Source organism: Leptonychotes weddellii, chromosome 15, assembly GCF_054177405.1.
Source record: "Leptonychotes weddellii isolate Sample4059 chromosome 15, ASM5417740v2, whole genome shotgun sequence".
NCBI classification, from domain to species: Eukaryota; Metazoa; Chordata; class Mammalia; order Carnivora; family Phocidae; genus Leptonychotes; species Leptonychotes weddellii.
Window position 1 is genome coordinate 41,221,188 of NC_138383.1, and position 22,926 is coordinate 41,244,113.

Genomic DNA, 22,926 nt, shown 5'->3' on the forward strand with positions numbered 1-22,926 from the left:
GGAGGGGGGTGGGAGGATGGGTTAGCCTGGTGATGGGTATTGAGGAGGGCACGTTCTGCATGGAGCAGTGGGTGTTATGCACAAACAATGAATCATGGAACACTACATCAAAAACTAATGATGTGATGTATGGGGATTAACATAATAAAAAATGAATTGTATTTACTAACAATCTGAAACACATTAAGAAAACAATTCCCTTGCAATAACATCAAAAAGAATGAAATACTTGGGAATCAATTTTTTAAAAGAAGTGTAAGACTTACCCATTGAAACTACGAAAGATTATTTAAAGAAGAGGCAGCCTACATTCATGGGTTGGAAAATACGGTATCGTTAGAATGGGAATACTCCCCAACCTTGATCTACAGATTCAACGCGATACCTATCAAAACTCCAGCTGCTGGGGCGCCTGGGTGGCTCAGTCGTTAAGTGTCTGCCTTCGGCTCAGGTCATGATCCCAGGGTCCTGGGATTGAGCCCTGCATCGGGCTCCCTGCTCCGCGGGAAGCCTGCTTCTCCTTCTCCCTCTGTCTAGCACTCTGCGTACTTGTGCTGTCAAATAAATAAATAAAACCTTTAAAAAAAATCCAGCTGCTTTTGCAAAAGTTGATAGGCTGATTCTAAGATTCATATAGAAATGTAACAGGAAGGCGCCTGGGTGGCTCAGTCGTTCAGCGTCTGCCTTCGGCTCAGGTCATGATCCCAGGGTCCTGGAATCGAGCCCCGCATCGGGCTCCCTGCTCAGTGGGGAGCCTGCTTCTCCCTCTCCCTCTGCCTGCCGCTCTGCCTACTTGTGTTCTCTCCCTAGCTCTCTGTCAAATACGTAAATAAAATCTTTAAAAAGAGAAAAAGAAAAAGGTAACAGGACCCAGAATAGCCAAAATAATGTTGGAAAGAAGAACAAAGTCAAAGGACTTGCCTACCGGGTTTCAAAACTTGCCCCGAACGAAGACAGTGTGGTACTGGCAGAGGGACTGACCTATAGGTCAGTGAACCATGATTAAGAATCCAGAAATAAGTGAATACATTTCTGTAATGAGTCGATTTTTGACAAGGGTGCCAAAACCATTCAGTGGGGAAAGAAGGGTCTCTTCAACAAATGGTGCTGGGACAACTAGCTATTCACATGCAAAAGAAAGCCGCTGAACCCCCGTCCTCACACCATACACAAAAAATTACCTCAAAATGGGTCACAGGCCTGACCCGAAAGCGGGCGGGCCCGATGGGGGTCAGCAACGAGAGCGAGCGACAGGAGAACATGGCACGCACAGCCACGCTGAGGCCTCCCCTCTCCACTCCGACTGCTGCGTTTCCTGCCACCGCCGACCCCCGAGGATCATCTACCCTTGGGTACAGGTTAAAAAGCAAGTAGCAACTGGTCAGGCGAAGAACGGCACTGAAGCATTTCCAGCCAACAGGTGCTTTGGAGGATTTCGGTAAGGTTTTGAACATGACAGTGTTGAACTGAACTGCAAAACGAAACTTGCTGTCTACTTACCACCAAAGGCAGAAACCGGAAAATGCCCTAGTTTAACTCGAACAGAACCAAATTTTGTATGAAAGTCTGGTTATCATCAAGCTGCTTCAGAACATGGCCTTGTCGTCACTGTCCCAGATATCAGCCCTCGTGGCTGCAATAAAGGAGGAGGTGAGGGCTGGGACTCTGGCACTGGCGCTGGGTTCCGTGGGGATGCCACCGAGGAGCCCTGGAAAACTAGCGACAGAACGTTCTCTTCTGTTACTAAGGAGCTTCCCCAACTCGTAAAGGCTAGTTTTCCGGTGGACCCCCAAAGGGTGTCTATTTTTGGCTACTCCATTGGAGGCCATGGAGCTCTGATTTGTGCTTGGAGGAATCCTGGAAAACATAAATCTGTGTCAGCATTTGCTCTAGTTTGCAACACAGTGCTCTGTCCTTGGGGCAAAAGATCAAAGTAAATGGAAGGCTTATGATGCGAGCCACCTTGTGGAGTCCTATCCAGTCCTATCCTATCCAGGTTCTCAGCTGGACAAACTAACGGATCAGGGAAAAGACCGGTTCCTTTCAGATGGGCAGTTACTACCTGATGACTTCATAGCTGTCTGTACAGAAAAGACAGTCCCTGTTGTTTTTAATTACAAGAGGTTTATGATCACAGCTACTACTTCACTGCCCGTCAGACATCCTGCAAAATTACGTGAACGCATGAAATCTTCAGGTAAGAGAATTTCTTCAGGATTATAAAATTGTTATGAACAGATTTGCAGGGGAAAAGGATCTGAAAACTTTGGATTGCACAGCGCTAAAAATGCACAGTTGAATCCTAATTGGATCACTTTCTGAATAAATCTATAAAACCTGAAAAAAATGGTTCACAGGCTGACACATAAGAGCTAAGAGTATAAGACTCAGAAAAAAACACAAGCAAATCTTTGTGACCCTGGGTTGGGCGATGGTGTCTGAGCTATTACACCAAAATACAAGCAGCAGGAGTAAGAACAGGCCAATTAAACTGTATCAGAATTACTAACACACAGCCGCACACAATACCCAAGAAAGTGAAAAGACCACCCAGAGAATGGGAGAAAGTCTTTGCAAATCGTATTTCTGATACGGGATTTGAGTCCAAAATATAAGAAGAACTCTTATAATTCTTATAATTTGTATTAAGTTATAAGTCATAAGTTATCATAACTTCTAATTCAATGATAAAAAGGCAACCCAATTAAAAAAAAAAAAGGGCAGAAGACTTGAATAGACATTTCTCTGAAGACAATACATAAAAGACAAGTACATGAAGAGACGCTCGACATCCTTAGCAGGAAAACACAAGTCAAAACCACAATGAGACACCACCTCACACTCAGTAGGTTGGCGATCACTGCAAAAGTCAGTAGTAATTTTTTGTTGGCAAGGATGTAGAGAAGAAGGAACTCTCGTAGTCTGCTGGTTGGAAGGTAAAATGGTGCAGTCACTTTGGAAAAGTCTGGCAGTTTCTCAATAGAGTTCTAGGACCCAAAAATTCTACTTCTAGGTATATACTCAAGAGAAATGAAAACATACGTCCACACGAACACTTACATGTGAATGTTTACACCATCATGTGTAATGGTGGAAACAACCAAAATGTCCATCAATTGATGAATGGGTTCAAAACATGTGATCTATCCACACAACAATACTATTCAGCTACAAAATGTGAATAGTGACCCATGCTACAACAGGGACAGCCCTCAGAAACACGCTTGGGGCGCCTGGGCGGCTCAGTCGTTAAAACGTCTGCCTTCGGCTCAGGTCATAATCCCAGGGTCCTGGGATCGAGCCCCGCGCGTCGGGCTCCCTGCTCCACAGGAAGCTTGCTTCTCCCTCTGCCCCTGCCTGGCGCTCCCCCTGCTTGTGCTCTCACTCTGTCAAATAAAATCTTAAAAAAAAAAAAAAAAAAATGATGCTAAATGAAAGAAGGCAGGTACAAAATGCCGCATACTGAAGGATTCCATGTATATGAAATGTGCACAGCAGGAAAATCCAGAGAGACAGGAAGTAAACCGGTGGTTGCCAGGGGCTGGGAGTGGGAGAGCACGGAGGTACTGCTCTTGGGACAAGGTTTCTTTCTGGGGTGATGAAAATGCTCTCAAATCAGAGTGGTGCATACTTTACAAGGGTGAATCTTGGGATACATGAATCCGAATGAAGTCTTTTTAAGAAAGCAATCAGTTGTTTTTTTAAAAACAATTCAAAAGAACCAGTACATGCTTTAAATTACAACAGAGGTGCACTGCTCGAATAAGCGCTCCGTTCGTGCAGGTGGCCGGGCTCGGTGACCTTCTCGGCGCCAGGCTGCGCCGGGCAGACACGGCTGGGAGCGCGCGCGGCCCGTGTGCCACCCGTCACAGGGCGGAGAGGAAAACACTGGAGACCCTGCCACCGGCAGCAGGGACACGTTGGGAGACACTTCTTGGTTCCGTGTGTGTTTGCTCAGGGGACAGCGTGCACACAGTCCCCCCCCACCCCCAGCCCGGGGGGAAATCGCAGGGGTGAGCACACCCGCAGTGTGATGGGCCAGCCCCGCCCTGCGAAACCACCTCCGGCATCTTTGGAAAACACTTCACAAGGTCCCCCAGTAACACGTCCGGGTCTTGCTCCTGCTGGCGGCACCCAATTTGACCAACGGCTTCTAAACAGTTCTGTGTCGTCCGCTCCCCCAAAAATGTTCTTTAATAAACAGCACCTACTATTTGAATGAGCAAAAGGCAAAGAGACACAGTACCACCATTCCAGAACAGGAACGTGTTTATTTAAATGGGCCGGAAGTCCAGGACCACCCGGCCCCATCGGCCAGGACACATCCTACCACTTGTCACGCTTTCCCTTCAGCACATGCACTGCTGGAACACACAGGTGAGAAAACACCTTTAGTGGGAAAGCAGTTCTTACTTCCAATCTATACGTTATACTTTATAGCTTCAATTAAATCAGAAAAATTAACTTGAGGTTACTTGCCTAACACAGTAAGTCGAAGGTAACTTTAAACGGGAAAAACATGCAGCACCAGAGGCCCCCTGCGGGCGGCTCGTGGGCGTGACGGACGTCAGGACAAGTCACACGGCATATGACACACACAAACACGACACGATGGCAGAGCCATCGTTCCGAGGTCACTTGAGCTATCGACATATGAAAAACCAATGTGTAGCACCTCACAGATGGACGTCAGATAGCTCGTTACTGGGGAAAGCAAATCCCAGAGGCGACCGTAAGAGCAGACCCTGAGGTGCCACAGCCCGAAACCGGCCGCCCTCCTGCTTTCCTCCCCAGATGGTCACGTAACTCAGGGCGGACTACGCTGAGCCAAAACTGCCAATGAGCAAAGTTCATGGGTAGTACAGGGAAGGTCACTTCTAAGCGCACAGAATCATCCTGAATGTGAGAATGTTGACAACGAAAGGCATAACGGAGGGAAACAGAGGCAGCTTCCGGCCGCTTACAGTCCTTGCGGACAGACCCTGCACTTGACTGCAATGAACACAGAGGGGAAGCGGCGGAGGACGAACATCTTCACGTGTATTTGTCGTAAAGGGTCATCGTGCAAGGGGACCTGGGTCAGAGCATCACCTGCCCGCTTCGGGGGCCAGCGATGCTCACGAGGGGGCCTGGAAGACAGCTCCCCGCTCCCACCGTGCCCAGCGCCTCTCTCTCCTCCTGCCCTTTCAGACTCCAACCCGCCAGCAACACGAGGGGCCTGCGGCCTTGGCCAATGCCAGGGGCCAGCGGTGCTGATGGGAGCGGCCGGGCCTCGGGGAAAGGCGGCAAGCGCTCGGAGCCCCTGCCTGGGGGGGGGGGGGAGGGGGCTGATGGGAGTCGGCCAAAGCGAGAGACTCTTCTAGAATCAGGCTGGGGGGTCAGCTTGCATGCCCGGCGGGGCCTGTGCCGGGAAACTAGCTGGCCCGACACAGCTGCTCGGTGCAGCGCTGAGCGAGAACCGAGGGCGCGCGGCCGTTGTCTGAGGTTTCTCTCGCGGTGCCCGTGGCCCAGGCCGCTCCGAGCCCCGCTCTTCGTAGCTTTGGGTCTGCTTTCGACTCCGGGGACCAAAAGTCGTGATAGTGGACAGCATCTCCCTCCCGCTCCGCAGATGGAGGAGAGCGCCCACCTCAGTGACTCTGCTGCTTCTGTGGGAAATAGGTGTACTTCGTGGGATTGAACTCTTCCCAAATACGCTCAAATTCTTCCAGAAAAAGCCTCACGTACTCCTCATCCTCCATAATCAAAACGTTTTCCCTGTTGTTCTGAATGGCTTGCGTGGTCCAGTTGAGGGAGCCGGTGATCAGCACCTTCTTGTCCACGATGGCAAACTTGTGGTGCATGTAGCCGAGGTCCTGGTCGTGCCGCACCTGGATGCCTGCGGAAAGGGCGAGGCAGCCTTGACCACCGGCGCGCGCTCCCGCGGCCCGCGAGCAGCGACGCCTCCATCTGTTTCTGATTCGGTAGGAAACGGGAAGCCTGTCACCCTCGGGCAGGGGCTGGGGGCAGCGGCGGATGGGGACCAGCCGCCACCGGTGCAGGGGACGGGACGGGGGGACAGAGACAAGCAGACACCGATGTCACACAAGTCGCCTTCCCGCGGAGACAGCCCTGCCCGCGCCCAGCTCTGCCATCTGGGGGAGGTGTGCCCACGCACACTGCTCGAGTACAACCCCACCACCACGGTCCCGTTAGTGCTGCTGGGAGGAGCTGGCCATGAACCCGGCCGGGGTCTCCCCGCCTGCGAGCTCCCGCTCTGCCCACCCCGGCACTGGAACAGCCCTGGAAACCTGGAAACACCGTGCATGCCAGGACTGCACCCCGCTGCCTATGGGGGGTGGGGGGGGGAATGAGCCTGAAGCAGGAAGACCACAGAAGCCAGGCCCTGGGTGTTTTGGGTGAGGGACTTCGGCGTCACCGGAAGTCAGCCCGGGGCAGGGGCGGGGGCAAGGTCGGGCCTGGTCCCCCCCCAGTGTGCCTGGAGCCTACCTGCTAAAGCACAAAGAGCCCTGACTGCTACAAAAACGAATTCTCCCTTGCCCTGCCCCTTTGGTTCTCCGAAGAGCCTGTAATGGTTGCCTTTTGTTTTCCTGTCTCTCTCCTACTGTTTTCAAACTCCCCTAGGACAGGACCTGTCTGTCCGTCCCCCTCTGCATCAGCCCTGGGTTCATGCCTACCTCCCTGATGAGCTATCTGCTCAGCGAACAAGACCACTGCAAATGGGACTTAAAAGAACAGTTTAAAACAGGCTGCTTTGCAACAGGGTCACCACACTTCACAAATAAAAAAACGGGATGTCCAAAGTAGGATGGGATTTCAGATAAACAAATAATTCTTGAAAATAAATATGTCCCATATTTGGGACATACACCAAAAATTATTCATGGCTTATCTGAACTTCAAATGTACCTGGGGATTTTGCCCAGCAACCCTGCCTTGAAACCCTCCTATCCCAGGGGACCCAGACGCCACTTTTTACTTCTCACACCCTCCAAACAGCCCACCAGCAAATCCTGTCAGCTGTACCTTCAAAACAGATCTTAATCTGACCATTTGTGGGGCACCTGGGTGGCTCAGTCGGTCAAGTGTCTGACTCCTGATTTCGGCTCAGGCCACGATCTCAGGGTTGTGGGATCGAGCCTGCATCAGGCTCCAGACTTAACATTTCCCCGCCTTCCTCACCTTCTGCCCCTGCCCCCAAAAATCTGACCATTTCTGCCCGCCTCCAACATTACCACAGCCTCTCCCATCCAGCAGAACACACCGCTACACTGAAATTGAGGAGGAAATACAGAACTCATAGGTAAGCCCAGGATCTGAATTTAGACCCTCTTCAAAATCATTCCTACTTCCCGCTTCATCTGTCCCCACCCCAGGGGGAGAAAAAGGCCAGCCAGAGGTTTGGGTCTTCCCCGGTGCGTGCAGCTCGAGGGACAAATTAACTGTTCACCAACTAAACATTTTAGCTGCACTTTTTAGTATATTATTCTTATTCACTTCAAAAGCCCCAGCATGAAATTCACTGGTGCCGTTAAGGTGAAATGCCTTTTTCCTCCTTTAGCCCCTCGGTGGGTTAGCCCCATCTTCGCCATCTTGGGGCTCCTCCTCCCATGCACACAGTCACTGAGAGTCTGCGAGCGGGTGGGCTTGCAGACTTGTTTTTCGAATTCACCCTTCATCTCCTCAGGGCCGTCTGGCTAGGCCACTGTCATTTCAGTCTGCAGGAGTCAAAAACAGCTGCCCGGGCTACATCCCCCGTTCTACCTGCTCTAGGCTTTCCCCCCCCAGTGTCCCAAGGCCAACACGGGTCATGAGAATGTGGGGAATCAAAGGAGCTCGGTCTCTTCCCTGGTGTCACTGGGCAGGCCCCCAGCCTCCGAGAATCCCCCCAGATCTTCCACCACTGGCTGGGGGACACACAGGCTGCTCACGCCCCGGGGCTCACACTCAGACACCCACAGCACAGAAGCGCACCCACCGGGGGAGGGCAGGTGCTCTCTACAGATGGCCCTGGAGTCTCCGCAGGGTAAAACTATCCTGCCCTCACAAGGCCACCACGGGACATACATGGGATCACGCCCATCCTCAGACCCCTGTAGGATCCGCCTTTGACATTCCCCCCTGGGTGAGATCACGCGCCAGGTGGGGTGTGAGCCCCAGGGCGCTCCGCGGACCTGAGCTCCAAGCCTGGGCTCCCGGCCTCTGTGGCCTGGCCTACCTGCCTTTCGGAGCAGGCCGATCTGCGAGCCGTTGAGAGCCATGTAGTCGCAGTCGGTGATGACCCGGATGCGCACCCCGCGCTGGTGCAGGAGCTGCACCGCACGGCCCAACTGCGGGCTGGAGAAGGCAAAGAGGCAGAGCTCGAGGCTGGCGCGGGCGGCCAACAGGGCGCGCAGCAGCCGGCTGAGCGAGCTCTCGCCGTGGGGGAGGCTGCACGGGCAGCCCGCTGGGGGCCCCGACGGCCCCTCACCCGGGGCCTGCAGCAGGGCCTCGGTGCAGGTCACCTGCGACGGGAAGAAGAGCACCTCGCGCCGCGGCGGCCTCCGCCGCTGTTGCCAGCGCCCGGCCCGCAGCCAGTGCAGCACGGAGGGCAGCGCCTCCAGCGCCAGCGCGAGACCCAAGGTTGCCACGGCCGCCACCTGCCACCGTAACCGCTCCATGCCGCCTCGGCCCCGCCGACGACCCGCGGCCTTGCCGCCCACCGCACCTGCGCTCCCGCGGCCACGTACACCCGCCGCTCCCCACCAACCGCTGCCCCCCACCAACCGCTGCCCAACGCGCCTGCGCCCCGGCCAGCCACGTGCGTTCGACCCCCTCCACACACCGCTCGCCACGCCTGCGCGCTCCGAGCCCTGTAGAGCCGCCCCCCTGCCCACCGCGCCTGCGCACCCGCCAGCCACGTGCGCCCGCCCTTCCCCCACCCCCCTCCTCATACACCGCCCACCGCGCCTGCGCGCGCCTCCGGGGTGCTCACCGCCGCCCCGCGCCCACGCGCCCCACGACCAGCGCCCCACTGCGTCTGCGTGCCCGCTGGCCACGCGCACCCCGCCACCGCCGCGATGGCGCCCGCCAGCCGCGCGACCCGCGACGGCCCAGGGCCTCCTCCTTTGGAGGGGTGGTAGAGCAGAGCTGACCGTTTCACACCTTCCCTTTTGCTTTGGGTCCGGCCAGGCAGGGCCGGAAGAAAGGCCTGGAAACACGCTGAGAATGTCAAGTAAGGAACACCTGGCCGGTGGCAGGGTTTGACCCCACAGTGTCAGAGACCGCGGCGTGAGTCCAGCATTAGGCCCCTTGTATTTCGACCACCTCTCCCGGTATCAGCTTGTTATTTGAAGATGCCTATTCTGCTTTAAGCGTAAACATAGTGAAAACTGGGAAGTCCTTGGTCCTGTCTTGGCAAGCCCCAGACCCTCTGTGTCTCACTTGAGAGGGGCTCTTCCTTTTCACAGGAAGAAAAAGACAGAAGAAAGCGTAAGATTTTTTTCCTATTTTTTCTTCCCTGAATCTTGGTCAGGAATTTCCATGGTTCGTTTGAAGACTCTCTGTGGTCTTTGAAAGGAAATGGTAACTCCTCCACCGTCTCCTCCTGGTAACCGGGCTCCATGACTTCCCTGTTAAATACAGACCCCCACATGGGGGGCAAAGAAGGAGCTGATCTGAGTAACTTTGGAAAATCATGTTTTGACTGGGAACTAGAAAGCTAAACACAAAAGGAACTGCACATAAACACTGTACTCTAGTTGGTACATTTCTTTCCCAAGGGGGGGAACTGCCTACATGCCCCCTGGGGTTGAAGAGATCAGTAAATCCTTGGCCGATATTAGGAACTGGGGTTCTCTCTGTTGGATGGGGTAAGAGATAAGATACCTGTGGTTCTGTACCGGAATGAGAGGTACCACAGTGAAGTCATATTTAGCCTAGGATGTGTATTACTATACATCATATGTCAGTTTTAACATACGTATATCACATACCTCAGTCCCCCGGGAGGCCCGGAAGCAATGAGACCCCGGGAGCAGTGAGCATCCCTAGCTCCCAGATCTTAGTTTCTAAACACCATTCTCCAATAAAAGGAACCAAGACTCCTTGCAGAAATAGCTGATTCTAGGGTTGGGCAGGGTTGGGCAGGGAAATCAAAAGATGTGTTTCAGGCATCTTGTGTGACCAGAAAGTAAGGATGTGGACATGGCAGCATGACCGAAGGACACAGGGGTAAACCTAAAAGAACCCTCAGTGGCCAGAACTGGAGCAGTTTGAGAAACAAAGTAAATAATGCAGTATTGGATTATAACCCAAGTACAACATAAATATACATGACTCCATACTGATAGGAAGAAATGACCGAATAAAGAAACAAGAGAGAAGATAAAAGTCTTTTTTACAGAAGAATTCCAAATACTGTATGTACATATTCCCTGCCACGGGAGGGAGAACTAAATCTCCCTGCCCCTTTGAAGGTGGGCTGGACTTAGTGACTACAGTAGGGAAAGGAGAAAAATAAAGTTTACATGGAGAAACTGGTAAACACCACCTTAACCAAGTGATGGTTAACATCACCAGAGATGTGTGAATGTTACATATCCCTGATATGATATTTTTAAAGGATTTATTTATTTTTTTAAGGGAGAGAGAGATCAGGGGGAAGGGCAGAGGGAGAGGAGACTCTCAAGCAGACACCCCGCTGAGTGTGGAGCCTGATGCAGGGCTTGATCTCATGCCCCCAGGATCACGACCTGAGCTGAAATCAAGAGTCAATCGCTCAACCGACTGAGCCACCCAGGCACCCCCTCCTGATATGATTGATGAGAAGGACACCTCACCTCTGTGGTGGTCTTTCCCGATGCTCATAAACCCAGTTCAATCATGAGGAAAAAACATCAGAAATCCAGATTTAAGGACATGCTATCACATTCCACAGGATATCTGGCAAAGGACGTGAAAAAAAGCAACAACTTAGAAACTGTAACAGACCAGCAGAGACTGGGGTGCCCTGGACTGGATCCTGAAACAGAAAGTTAGGGTTACTGGGAAAAGTGGTGAAATCCAAATAAAGTCTAGAGTTTAATTAATGGTAATACACCATTGTCTGTGTCTTCACTTTGACAAATGCATGACAGCTATGTAAGACTAACAGGGAAACTGGATGAGGAGTAGACGGGGACTCTCTGTGCTACCTTTAAAACTTTTCAGTAAATCTAAAATTATTCCAAATTAAAAGTTTATTAAAAATATCACACTTACACCTGCCATCTGATCCAGCTATCTGACTCTTAAATATCACCCAAGAGAAATGAAAGCATATGTCTATGCATCTACACAAAGACTTGTACACAGATATTCCCAGCAGGTTTATGAGTATAACCCAAACCTAGACACAACACCAATGTCCGTCACCAGATAAGTAACCAAACCTTCACCTATCTATACAATGGAATACTATTTAGCAGTAAAAAGAAATAAACTACTGACATAAACTACAACATGGATGAATTTCAGTAAGGCTGAGTGAAAAAAGACAAAGTATGTACTGTGTGGTTCCACTGACATGCAATTCTAGGAAATGCCAATAGAGTGAAAGTAAGTAAATCAGCAGTTGCCTAGAGACAGTGGGAAGGGAAGAGGGATTACAAAGAAACATACAGTGATATATTCATTACCTTGGTGGTGATGTGCATCTGCATGTCAAAACTTGTCAAATTGGATGGTTTCAATGAGTAGAAATTATTGTATGTCAATTATACTTCAATAAAGCTGTTTTTTTTTTTTTTAAATAGAGCTCCTGAGTTTAATTCTGGCTCCCCTACTTCCAAGGGCAAATTGCTTTGTCTCTTTGAGCCTCCCTTTCTTCATGTGGAATGATGACAAAAATGAGAAGAGGGACTTCCAGTTATGGCAGCATAAAGAAGTTGTCATTTCCTCTGTGCAAAACAAAAACAAACAAAAAACCCCACTATACACACACACACACACACACACACACACACACACACACACACGACCACTTCAGGGCACTAGAAATCCACCAAAGGCAGACAACCAAATGAGAAGCACCATTTTTTAAAACCTGCTACAGGTTAGGATGGGAGCAGCAGGATTCCGTGGCCTTGTTGACAGGCTGCTTGCATCCCTTCACCCTCCCAGTCTGGCTGGCAAAAATGGTAGTCTTATCAATGTGGGGCTGGCTCCAAAAACCTTTTAGGTCTTTAGTTTTGCTAGCTAAAAGTGGTGGCACAGTTGGGAATGAATGAGGAAAACCTGCAGCCTTACCAGCCCGACCTTCCAGTCCAACGTGGGATAAGCAGCAGACCAGGCAGAAATGTGACAGCAAGATCCAGAAAGTGAGAAAACCATAGAAAAGCTGATCTACACACTCCACACCTCCCTGGCTCACTGGGGAGCTGTGCAGGAATGGGAGAGGCCAAGGAAAAGTGAAAGCCAATGGAGGTTTGAAAGGATTCCCAACCCACAGACAGATTGCTCAGCAGAGGATGGGTGTCTTACAGGCTTAAAGTATTTGGGTTCAACCTCTGCCTAAACCAATGGCTGACTACTGCATTAGGAAGACCCAGTGGTGACCGCTAGGAATGAATAAAAATAAGACTAAAAACAAAAACGAAAACTAAGCAGACACACCAGTGCCACCCTACAGAGGGAGAGACTCTACACTTTAAGTCCAGGCAAGTTTTCAAAGAAAAACAACCTTAGAAAAATAAAATAGAATCCAGAATTACTATTTTATCTAAAATGTCCAGTTTTCAACCAAAACTTAATAGACATGCAAAGAAATAGGAAAGTGTGATCAATATGCAGGGAACACATCAGCCAATGCAAATTGACTTTGAGTGGACCCAGATGTTGGAAATAGTAGAAAAACACTTTGAAGCAAGTCTTATAAATACGTTCAAAGAATTAAAGGAAAATATAATGATAATGAATCAACAGATACTCATTAGAGAATAGAAATTATTTTTTAAAGTCTATGCAAACTGTCAATTAGTTTCATCAATTGTAAGCAACCACTCTGGTGGGAAATGTTAATAATGGGGAGGCTGGGGGCACCTGGTTAAGCGTCCAACTCTTGATTTCAGCTCAGGTGGTGAGCTCACGGTCATGGGATCGAACCCAACATCAGGTTCCACACTGGGTGTGGAGTCTGCTTAGGATTCTCTCTCTCCCTCTCCCTCTGCCCCTCCACTCATACATGCATGCTCGTTCTCTCTCTCTCTAAAAAAGGAGAACCCCTAGAATGCAATAGCAGAAGAAAAATAACTCATTTTAAAAATGGGCTAAAGACTTGAATAGACACTTCTCTAAAAATAGAGCAAGAGAGAGATAACCGGGGAGGCTGTGCATGTGTGGGGACAGAGGGTATATAGGAAATCTGTACCTTCCCCTCAATTTTGCTGCAAACCTAAAACTGTTCTTAAGAAATTAAGTCTTGGGTGCCTGGGTGGCTCAGTCGTTAAGCATCTGCCTTCGGCTCAGGTCATGATCCCAGGGTCCTGGGATCGAGTCCCACATCGGGCTCCCTGCTCTGCGGGAAGCCTGCTTCTCCCTCTCCCACTCCCCCTGCTTGTGTTCCCTCTCTCGCTGTGTCCCTCTCTGTCAAAAAAAATCTTTAAAAAAAAAAGAAATTAAGTCTTATGGCACCTGGGTGGCTCATTCGGTTAAGTGTCTGACTTTAGTTCAGGTCCTGATCTTGGGGTCCTGGAATTGAGCCCCACATCAGGCTCCATGCTCAGCAGAGAGTCTGCCTGTCCCTCTCCCTCTTCCCCTTTCCCCACTCATGCTCTCTCGCTCTCTCTAAAATCAACACAATAAGATCTTTAAAAAATAAAGAAATTACGTCTTTTACACCATGCACAAAAATAAACTCAAAATGTATTAAAGACCTAAAGGTGAGACCTGAAATGATAAAACTCCTAAAAGAGAACATAGGCAGTAATCTCTCTGACATCAGCTGTAGCAACATTTTTCTAGATATGTCTCCTCAGGCAAGGGAAACAAAAGCAAAAATAAACTATTGGAACTACACTAAAATAAAAAGGGTTTGCACAGCAAATGAAGCCATGAACAAAATGAAAAGGCAACTTATTGAATGAGAGAAGATATTTGTAAATGATATATCCAATAAGGGGTTAATATCTAAAATATATAAAGAACTTGTGAAACTCAACACACACACACAAACCAATCTGTTTTTAAAAAATGGGCAGAGGACCTGAATAGACATTCTCCTAAGGAGACATCCAGATGGCCAACAGACATGTGAAAGGATACTCAACATCACTCATCATCAGGGAAATGCAAATCCGCAATGAGATATCACCTTACATCTATCAGAATGGAGAAAACAAAAAAGACAAGAAATAACAAGTGTTGGTGAGGATGCAGGGGAAAAGGAACCCTTGTGCACCGTTGGTACAAATGCAAGTTGGTGCAGCCACTGTGGAAAACTGTCTGGAATTTCCTCAAAAAATTAAAAATAGACATACTATATGATCCAGTAATTCCACTACTGGGTATTCACCCAAAGAAAATGAAAACACTGATTCAAAAAGATATATACACCCCTGTGTTCATTGAGGCAGTATTTATAATAGCCAAGGTATGCAAGCAGCCCAAGTGTCCATCAATAGATGAATGGATAAAGAAGACATGGCATGTATATACAATGGAATATTACTCGACCATAAAAAGGGATGAGATCTTGCCATTCGCAACAACATGGGTGGACCTAGAGGGTATTATGCTAAGTGAAATAAGTCAAGTGAAAAGACAAATACCATATGATTCCACTTACGTGTGGAATCTAAACAAAAAAACAAATAAAGGCAGAAATAGGCCCATAAATACAGAGAACAAACCATTGGCTGCCGGAGGGGAAGAGGGTGGAGAAACAGACAAGATGAGTGAAAGAGAGTAGGGAAAAAAAGGATTCCAGTTTCAGTGAGTAAGTCACAGGGATGAAAGTCACAGCGTAGACAATACAGCTAATGGTATTGTAATAGGGTCCCACAGTGACAGATGGTAGCTACACTTCTGGTGAGCAGAGCATAATGTATAGAGTTGTCAAGTCACTATGTTGTACACCTGAAACTAATGTAACAGTGTGTGTCAACTATACTTCAATAAAATAACTTTTTATTTTTTAGAAGATTTTTATTTATTTATTTGAGAGAGAGTGAGAGTGAGAGGGATTGCAGAGGGAGAGGGAGAAGCAGGCTCCCCACTGAGCAGGGAGCCCAATGCGGGGCTCGATCCCAGGACCCTGAGATCATGACCTGAGCCGAGGGCAGACACTCTACCGACTGAGGCACCCAGATGCCCCAACAAAATAATTTTTAAAATTAAGTCTTTTTAGAAAGTCTATGCAAACCATGTATCAGATAAGAGGTTAGTTTCCAAAAGATACAAGGAACCCCTAGAATGCAATAGCTGAAGATAAATAACTCATTTTAAAAATGAGCTAAAGACTTGAATAGATACTTCTCCAAAGGAAACATACAATTAATTGGCCAATGGGCACATGAAAAGATGCTTAATGTCACTAATCATCAAAGAAATGCAAATCAAGACCACAATGAGATATCACCTCACATGTGTTAGGATGGCTATTACCAAAATAACAAAAGACATTGACAAGGATGTAGAGAAATTGGAACCTCTGTACACTGTTGGTGGGAATCCAAATAGCGCAGCTGCTACGGAAAACAATATGGAGGTTCCTCTGAAAATTCAAATAGAACGATATATATATGTATATATAAGCCAGCGATCTCACTTCTGAGTATTTATCCAAAAGAACTGAAATCAGGACCTCAAAGAGATATTAGCACTCCAACATTCAGTGCTCCACTATTCACGGTAGCCACAACGTGGATGAAACAACCTAAATATCCATCAATAGATGAATGGATAAAGAAAATGTGTTGGTATATACATACCATAAAATATTGTTCAGCCTTAAAAAGGAGGAAATCCTGCAATATGCAATGACATGAACGAAACTTGAGGATATTGGGCTTAGTGAAACAAGCCAGTTATAGAAGGACAAATACTGCATGATTCCAGTTACATGAGGTGTCTAAAACAGTCAAACTCATAGAATCAAAGTGTACAATGGTGATTGCCAGGGGACTGGGGAGAGGGGAAATGGTGTTGCTAATCAATGAGCATAAAGTCTCAATTGTGCAAGATGAATAAGTTCTAGAGGTCCGCTATACAACACTGTCCCTATAATTAACACTACTGTATGATACACTTAAAAACTGGCTAACAGGGCAAATCTCATGCTGTGTTATTACACAATAAAAGAAAATTTGAAAAAGAAGTCTAAGTGGAAGCTCTGGAGTTAAAAAGAACAATTACAGAAGTAAATTTACTAGAGGGACTCTACAGCAGTTTTCAGATGGCAGAAGAAAGATTCAGTGACCTTAGAGACAGATTGAGAGAAATCATCCAACCTGAAGAACAGAGGAAAAAATAAACAGATCAGAGATCTGTAGGACACCATCAAGCATCTCAACATACAAGCCATGGGAGCCCCAGAAAAAAAACCTGAGTCAATGATGGTTGAAAAAGTCCCAGGGGCGCCTGGGTGGCTCAGGTCATGATCTCAGGGTCCTGGGATCGAGCCCCACGTCAGGCTCTGCACTCAGTGGGGAGTCTGCTTGTCCCTCTCCCTCTGCTCCACCCCCCCACCTCGTGCTCTGTCTCTCAAATAAATTAATTAAAGTCCCAAATTTGATGAAAAAATATTAACCAGCAGATTCAAGAAGCTTAACAAACTACACGTAGTACAAATGCAAAGGGAACACCTAATTAATCATAATCAAAAGTTGAAACCCAGAGAGAAGATGAAAAGATTAAAAGCCACAAGAGAAGGGGCACCTGGGTGGCTCAGTCAACTGGGTGACCGACTCTTGATTTCAGCTCAGGTCACGATTTCAGGATCATGAGATCCAGCCCCGTGTCGGGCTCCATGCTGGCTGTGGAGCCTGCTTAGGATTCTCTCTCTCCCTTTGCCCCCCACCCCACCTCTCTCTAAAAAAATAATAATAATTTTAATAAATAAAAAATAAAAGCACAAGAGAAAAGGAACTCATGTACGGGGAAAGAACAACAAGGACAACAATAATACAAAGCAATTCACATTTGACTAGTTATCAGAAACCATGGAGGACAGAATGCAGTGGAATGACATACTCAAAGTGCTGAAAGAAAAAAGTCAACCAAGAATTTTAAACCAATGAAAATATTCTTCAAAAATGAAAGTGAAATAGGGCACCTGGGTGGCTCAGTTGGTTAAGCGACTGCCTTCGGCTCAGGTCATGATCCTGGAGTCCCAGGATCGAGTACCACATCGGGCTCCCTGCTTGGTGGGGAGTCTGCTTCTCCCTCTGACCCTCCCCGCTCCCATGTGCTCTCTCTCTCTCTCTCTCAAATAAATAAAATCTTCAAAAAAAAAAAAGTGAAAGTGAAATAAAAACATTCCCCGGTAAAGCAGAGAATTCGTTCACAGCGGGCCTGCCTACCAAAACCACCAAAGGAGCTCCTTCAGGCTAAAGGGAAAGGGCACCAGCTGGGAGCTGAGATCCACAGGAGGGAAAGGTGGAGCTGGGGATGGTAAATATAAATAACTGTGGTTTATGTGTTCTCTTTTCTTCTCTTCATTTCTTTTTAGCCCACAAAAATAATTTAAACAGTAAGTACAGCACTGCATTGTTTGGTTAATGTCTATAGTTGTAATATATACCATAATAATAGCACAAAGCAGGGAGGAGGAAATGGAGCTATATTGGAGTAAAGTTGCTATATTTCCCAGAATTAAATCAGCATTAACCTGAAGTAGATTGTGATAAAAAAAAATTTTTTAAAGATTTTATTTATTTGTCTGAGAGAGAGAGAGACAGAGAGAGAGAGAGTGAGAGAGTGAGCCCAAGCAGGGGGAGCACCAGACAGAGGGAGAAGCAGGCTCCCCGCTGAGCAAAGAGCCCAATGCGGGGCTCGATCCCAGGACCCCAGGATCATGACCTGAGCTGAAGGCAGACGCTTAGCTGACTGAGCCACCCAGGCACCCCTAGATTGTAATGAATTAAAGATGTATATTGTAATCCCCAGAGCAACCTAAATAAATAAATAAAACTTTAAAAAATAGGTTTAAAATCAGAAATTAAAATTATGTACTAAAAATATTCATTATTCATTCAACAAAAAATTAGGACATTAAAAACAGGAACCAGGAGACATGAGACATATTACACATATAATTATGCCACTGATTTGTACTCTTCAAAATAGTTTAAATGGCAAATTTTAGGTTATATATGTTACCACAGTAAAAACATTTTTAAGTCTTGGGGCGCCTGGGTGGCTCAGTCGTTAAGCGTCTGCCTTCGGCTCAGGTCATGGTCCCAGGGTCCTGGGATCGAGCCCCGCATCGGGCTCCTTGCTTGGCGGGAACCCTGACTCTCCCTCTCCCACTCCCCCTGCTTGTGTTCCCTCTCTCTCTCTCTCTCTCTGGCAAATAAAAAAAAAAAATCTAAAAAAAAAAAACACCCACATTTTAAGTCTTAAATATTTTCTATATGTCATATAGAAACATATAGGCATATAGAAATGGACATAATAAGAGATACAGAAAACAGCAAAATGGCAGGTGTACATCTAACCACATCGATGATTACATTCAATGAGGGTAGACCCAGAACTCCAAATCAAAAATCACAGATTTTCAGACATGCTAAAAAGGCAAGATCAAATATATGCTGTCTACAAGAGACACACTGTAGATTCGAAGACACAAATAGGTTGAAAGTAAGAGGTTGGGAGAAGATACACCCCGCAAACAGCAACCTTAAGAGAGGTGGACTCGCCATACTGATAGCAGATAAAACAGACTGTAAGACACCATATTCAAAATAAAAAGTTAACATACTAACTTTAGTAGGAGTTAAAAAGAGGTGTTAAATACCACTAGTATTTAATGGGACATTCTTAAGAATTACAAATGGAAGAATTTAGCAAAGATGCTTAAGTAATTGCCCAGTAATCTGAGCAAATGCTCCAGATGGTCTGTTCTTGGAAAAGTCTAAGTATTGAAACCCTCGTCTGCCTTCAAACACAAAGGGAAGGCTCAAGACCCAGGATGTAGTTTTCTCTCCCAGTCACTGCAAAAAGCGGCAAAGGCACAAAAGCCGACTCAGTCACGAAGGCAGCAGTCTAGACCGGTAGAGACTCAGCTGCCCGCCGTGTCTTCCGCTCCCTCAGCTCCAATGGGACCCAGTCTTCAAGAGATGCACTGTTCTCTGGTGGAAAAGCCCACAACTGTCCATAAAAACTAAACAATGTATGGCCCTACCTGCCCATTCTTAGCAAAATAAAGTTTCATTATATGTTGGAAATTTATTTATTTATTTTTTAAAGATTCTATTTGTTTATTTGAGAGAGAGAGAACATGAGCTAGGGAAGAGTCAGACTCCCCGCTGAGCAGGGAGCCCGATGTGGGGCTCGATCCCAGGACCCTGGGATCATGACCTGAGCCGAAGGCAGACGCTTAACGACTGAGCCACCCAGGAGCCCACGTTGGAAATTTAGACCACACATTCTTATGAAATGAATGCTAACACTTGTGTTGGATTCTACCCACTAAGGTGGAGTCACTCAGTAACCTGGCAGACAATTGGCAAAATTCTCTTTTGACCTTGAGAGCAGCTTTCCCAGGGAATGTCACTCCCCAGAAAAACATCTGTACCCAAAGATGAGGGGCACAGTGGGAAGTCATTTTTCCCTGCATTTACCCTTGATCTGTGTGAGCATGGGGTCCCCTCCACTCTGAGAAGATGACCAAAACACGGAACTGGCAGTTTAAGGGTTCTGCTGTCACCCAGTATGCTTCCAGCCATCTTCCTCTCAAACGGATTTACCTTTAAATATCCTTAATGGATGAGCTATTCCCCAAACTTGAACAAAATGTTAAGCACACACCTGTAGACACTCCATAGATGTTTTTGGAATAAATGAGTGTTATCTTGTCTCCATCACCAACTCCAAACACTGACTTTGACAAGAGCCTCCAAAATCACCAAAGCAGCTTAAACTTTCACACCACAGAGAATTGACCACTCATTGGTGTCATTGTTTGTTTGTTTGTTTTTAATTGTGTTAAAATACAAATAAAATAGGGGTGCCTAACTGGCTCAGTCGGTAATGTATGCAACTCTTGATCTCCGGGTTGTAAGTTCAACCCCCACATTGGGTGTAAGGTTTACTTAAAAATCAAATCCTAGGGCGCCTGGGTGGCTCAGTTGGTTAAGCGACTGCCTTCGGCTCAGGTCATGATCCCGGAGTCCTGGGATTGAGTCCCACATCGGGCTCCCGGCTCAGCGGGGAGCCTGCTTCTCCCTCTGACCCTCCCCACTCTCATGTGCTCTCTCTCTCTCATTCTCTCTGTCTCAAATGAATAAATAAAATCTTTAAAAAAAAAAAAAATCAAATCCTAAATAATATACATAAAATTTACCATCACAGCTATTTTTAAGTGTACAGTTTAGTGGTATTAAAGATATTCACATTGGGGCGCCTGGGTGGCTCAGTCAGTGACCCGACCTTTGGCTCAGGTCATGATCCTGGGGACCTGGGATCGAGTCCCGCATCAGGCTCCCTGCTCAGTGGGAGTCTGCTTCTCCCACTCCCTTTGCTGTTCTCTCTCTCTGTGTCAAATAAATTTTTAAAATCTTAAAAAAAAAAAAAGATATTCACATTATTGTGCTGCCATGACCAGCATCCATCCCCATAACTCTCTTCATCTTGGAAAACTGAAATTCCATGCCTGTCAAACACTAATTCCCCATTCTCCCCTTCCCCCAGCCCCTGGCAACCACCACCCTACTTTCTGTCTCTATGATTTTTGACTACTCTAAGTACATCATATAAGTGGAATTATACAGTATTTGTCATTTTGTGACTGATTTATTTCATTTAGCATAATGTCCTCAAAGTCATTCATGTTGTAACATATTCCAGAATTTCCTTCCTTTTTAAGGCAATTAATATTCCATTGTATGGATATGACACATTTTGCTTATCCATTCATCAGTCGATGGATAGTTGGGTTGCTTCCGTGTTTTAGCTGTTATAAATAATGCTGCTATGAAGATGGGTGTACAAATATCTCTCTGACACCCTGCCTTCCAATCCTTTGGGTATATACCCATAAGAGGAATTGCTGGGTCATATGGTAATTCTATTTCTAATTTTTTGAGGAAACTCCATATTGTTTTCCACCATGGCTGTACCATTTTACATTCCCACCAAAGGTGCACAAGGGCTCTATTTTCCCACATCCTCCCTGACACTTACCTCCTGTTTTCTTCATAGTGGCCATCCTGATGGGTGTAAGATGGTATCTCATTGTGCTGTTGATTTGAATTTCCCTAATGATTAATGATGTTGGTACCTTTTCATGTGCTTGTCAGTTATTCATATATCTTCTCTGGAGGAATGTCTATCCAAAGCCTTTGCCCATTTTTGAATTGGGTTCTTTCATTGTTGTTGAGTTTTATGAGTTCTCTATATATTCTGGATATTAATCCCTTATCAGATATATGATTTGCAAATATTTTTTCCCATTCTGTGGCTTGCCTTTTTACTCTGTGGATAGAGTCCTTTGATGCAGAAAATTTTAGAAAAATTTTCATGAAGTCCAATTTGTCTATTTTTTCTACTGTTACCTGCACCTTTGGTGTCATATCCAAGAAATCATCGCCAAATTCAAAATCAAGAAGCTTTTGCCCTGTGTTTTCTTCTAAGAGTTTCGCTGTCTGAGCTCTTACATTTAGGTCCTTAATTCATTTTGAGTTAGTTTTTTGAGTTAATTTTTGTATGTGGTGTTAAGTAAGGGTCCAATTTTGTTCTTCTGCATGTGGATATCGTTTCCCCAGAACCATTTGTTGAATACACCATGCTTTCCCCCACTGAATGGTCTTGGCACACTTGTCAAAAATTATTTGACCATATTTGTGAGGATTTTTTTCTGGGCTCTCTATTCTATTCGACTGGTCTATATGTTTATCTTCATACCAATACCATAGTTTTGATTATGTATCTTTGTAGTAAGTTTTGAAATCAGGAAGTGTGAGTCCTCTAGCTGTGTTCTTTTTCGGGATTGTTTTGGCTATTTGGGGTCCCTTGAGATTCCGTATGACTTTTTTGATGGGTTTTCCTATTTCTGCAAAAAAAAAAACCCACATTTTTGGGATTTTGATATGGATTGCATTGGATCTGTAGATCGATTTGGGTAAAATTGACATTTTAACAATATTAAATCTTCCAACCCATGAACATGAAATGTGTTTCCACCTATTTATTTCTTCTTTAATTTCTTTCAGCAATGTTTTGTAGTTTTCATTATACAGGTTGTCATTTCCTTGGTTAATTCTTAAATATTTTATTCTTATTGATGTTATTATAAGTGGAATTATTTTTTAATTCCATTTTCAGATTGTTCATTGTGTATAGAAATGCAACTGTTTTTTGTGTATTGATTTTGTATTCTACAACTTTACTGAATTCTCTTATTCGATCTAACAACTTTTTAGTGGAGTCTTTAGGGTTTTCTATATATAAGAGCATTTCATTTGCAAACGGAAATAATTTTACTACTTCCTTTCCAATTTGGATGCCTTTTCTTTTTCTTGCTTAACTGCTCTGGCTAAACCTTCCAGTACTGTGTTGAATAGAAGTGGTAAAAGTGGGCATCCTTGCCTTGTTCCTAATCTTAGAGGAAAAGATTTCAATCTTTCACAACTGAGTATTATGTTTGCTGCAGGTTTTTCATATATAGGTTTTTTTTTTTTTAAAGATTTTATTTATTTATTCATGAGAGATAGAGAGAGAGAGGCAGAGGCAGAGGGAGAAGCAGGCTCC

At 46.2% G+C, this 22,926-nt stretch overlaps 2 protein-coding genes and 1 pseudogene across 2 annotated transcripts in view; 2 read left to right on the forward strand and 1 right to left on the reverse strand.

Moving 5' to 3' along the window:
* The window catches only part of MPRIP (myosin phosphatase Rho interacting protein), a 574,668-nt gene that overhangs the window by 152,373 nt on the left and 399,369 nt on the right, over positions 1-22,926 (forward strand). The window lies entirely within an intron of this gene.
* On the forward strand, positions 667-3,163 carry LOC102750960 (S-formylglutathione hydrolase pseudogene; annotated as a pseudogene).
* Positions 4,252-8,657, reverse strand: PLD6 (phospholipase D family member 6). The gene is made up of 2 exons (XM_006744612.3): positions 8,216-8,657; positions 4,252-5,875 (listed from the first exon to the last, which is right to left on the reverse strand). Exons 1-2 carry the CDS (start codon positions 8,655-8,657, stop codon positions 5,628-5,630), a joined length of 690 nt encoding a protein of 229 aa, XP_006744675.2. The 3' UTR covers positions 4,252-5,627.

Excerpts from the sequence above, each read along its gene's own strand:
- PLD6 (XM_006744612.3), bottom strand. The coding sequence starts at position 8,657 with ATGGAGCGGTTACGGTGGCAGGTGGCGGCCGTGGCAACCTTGGGTCTC. Across the intron at positions 5,876-8,215 it reads CGGCCTGCTCCGAAAGGCAG|GCATCCAGGTGCGGCACGAC; the intron begins GTAGGCCAGGCC and ends CCCTTTCCGCAG.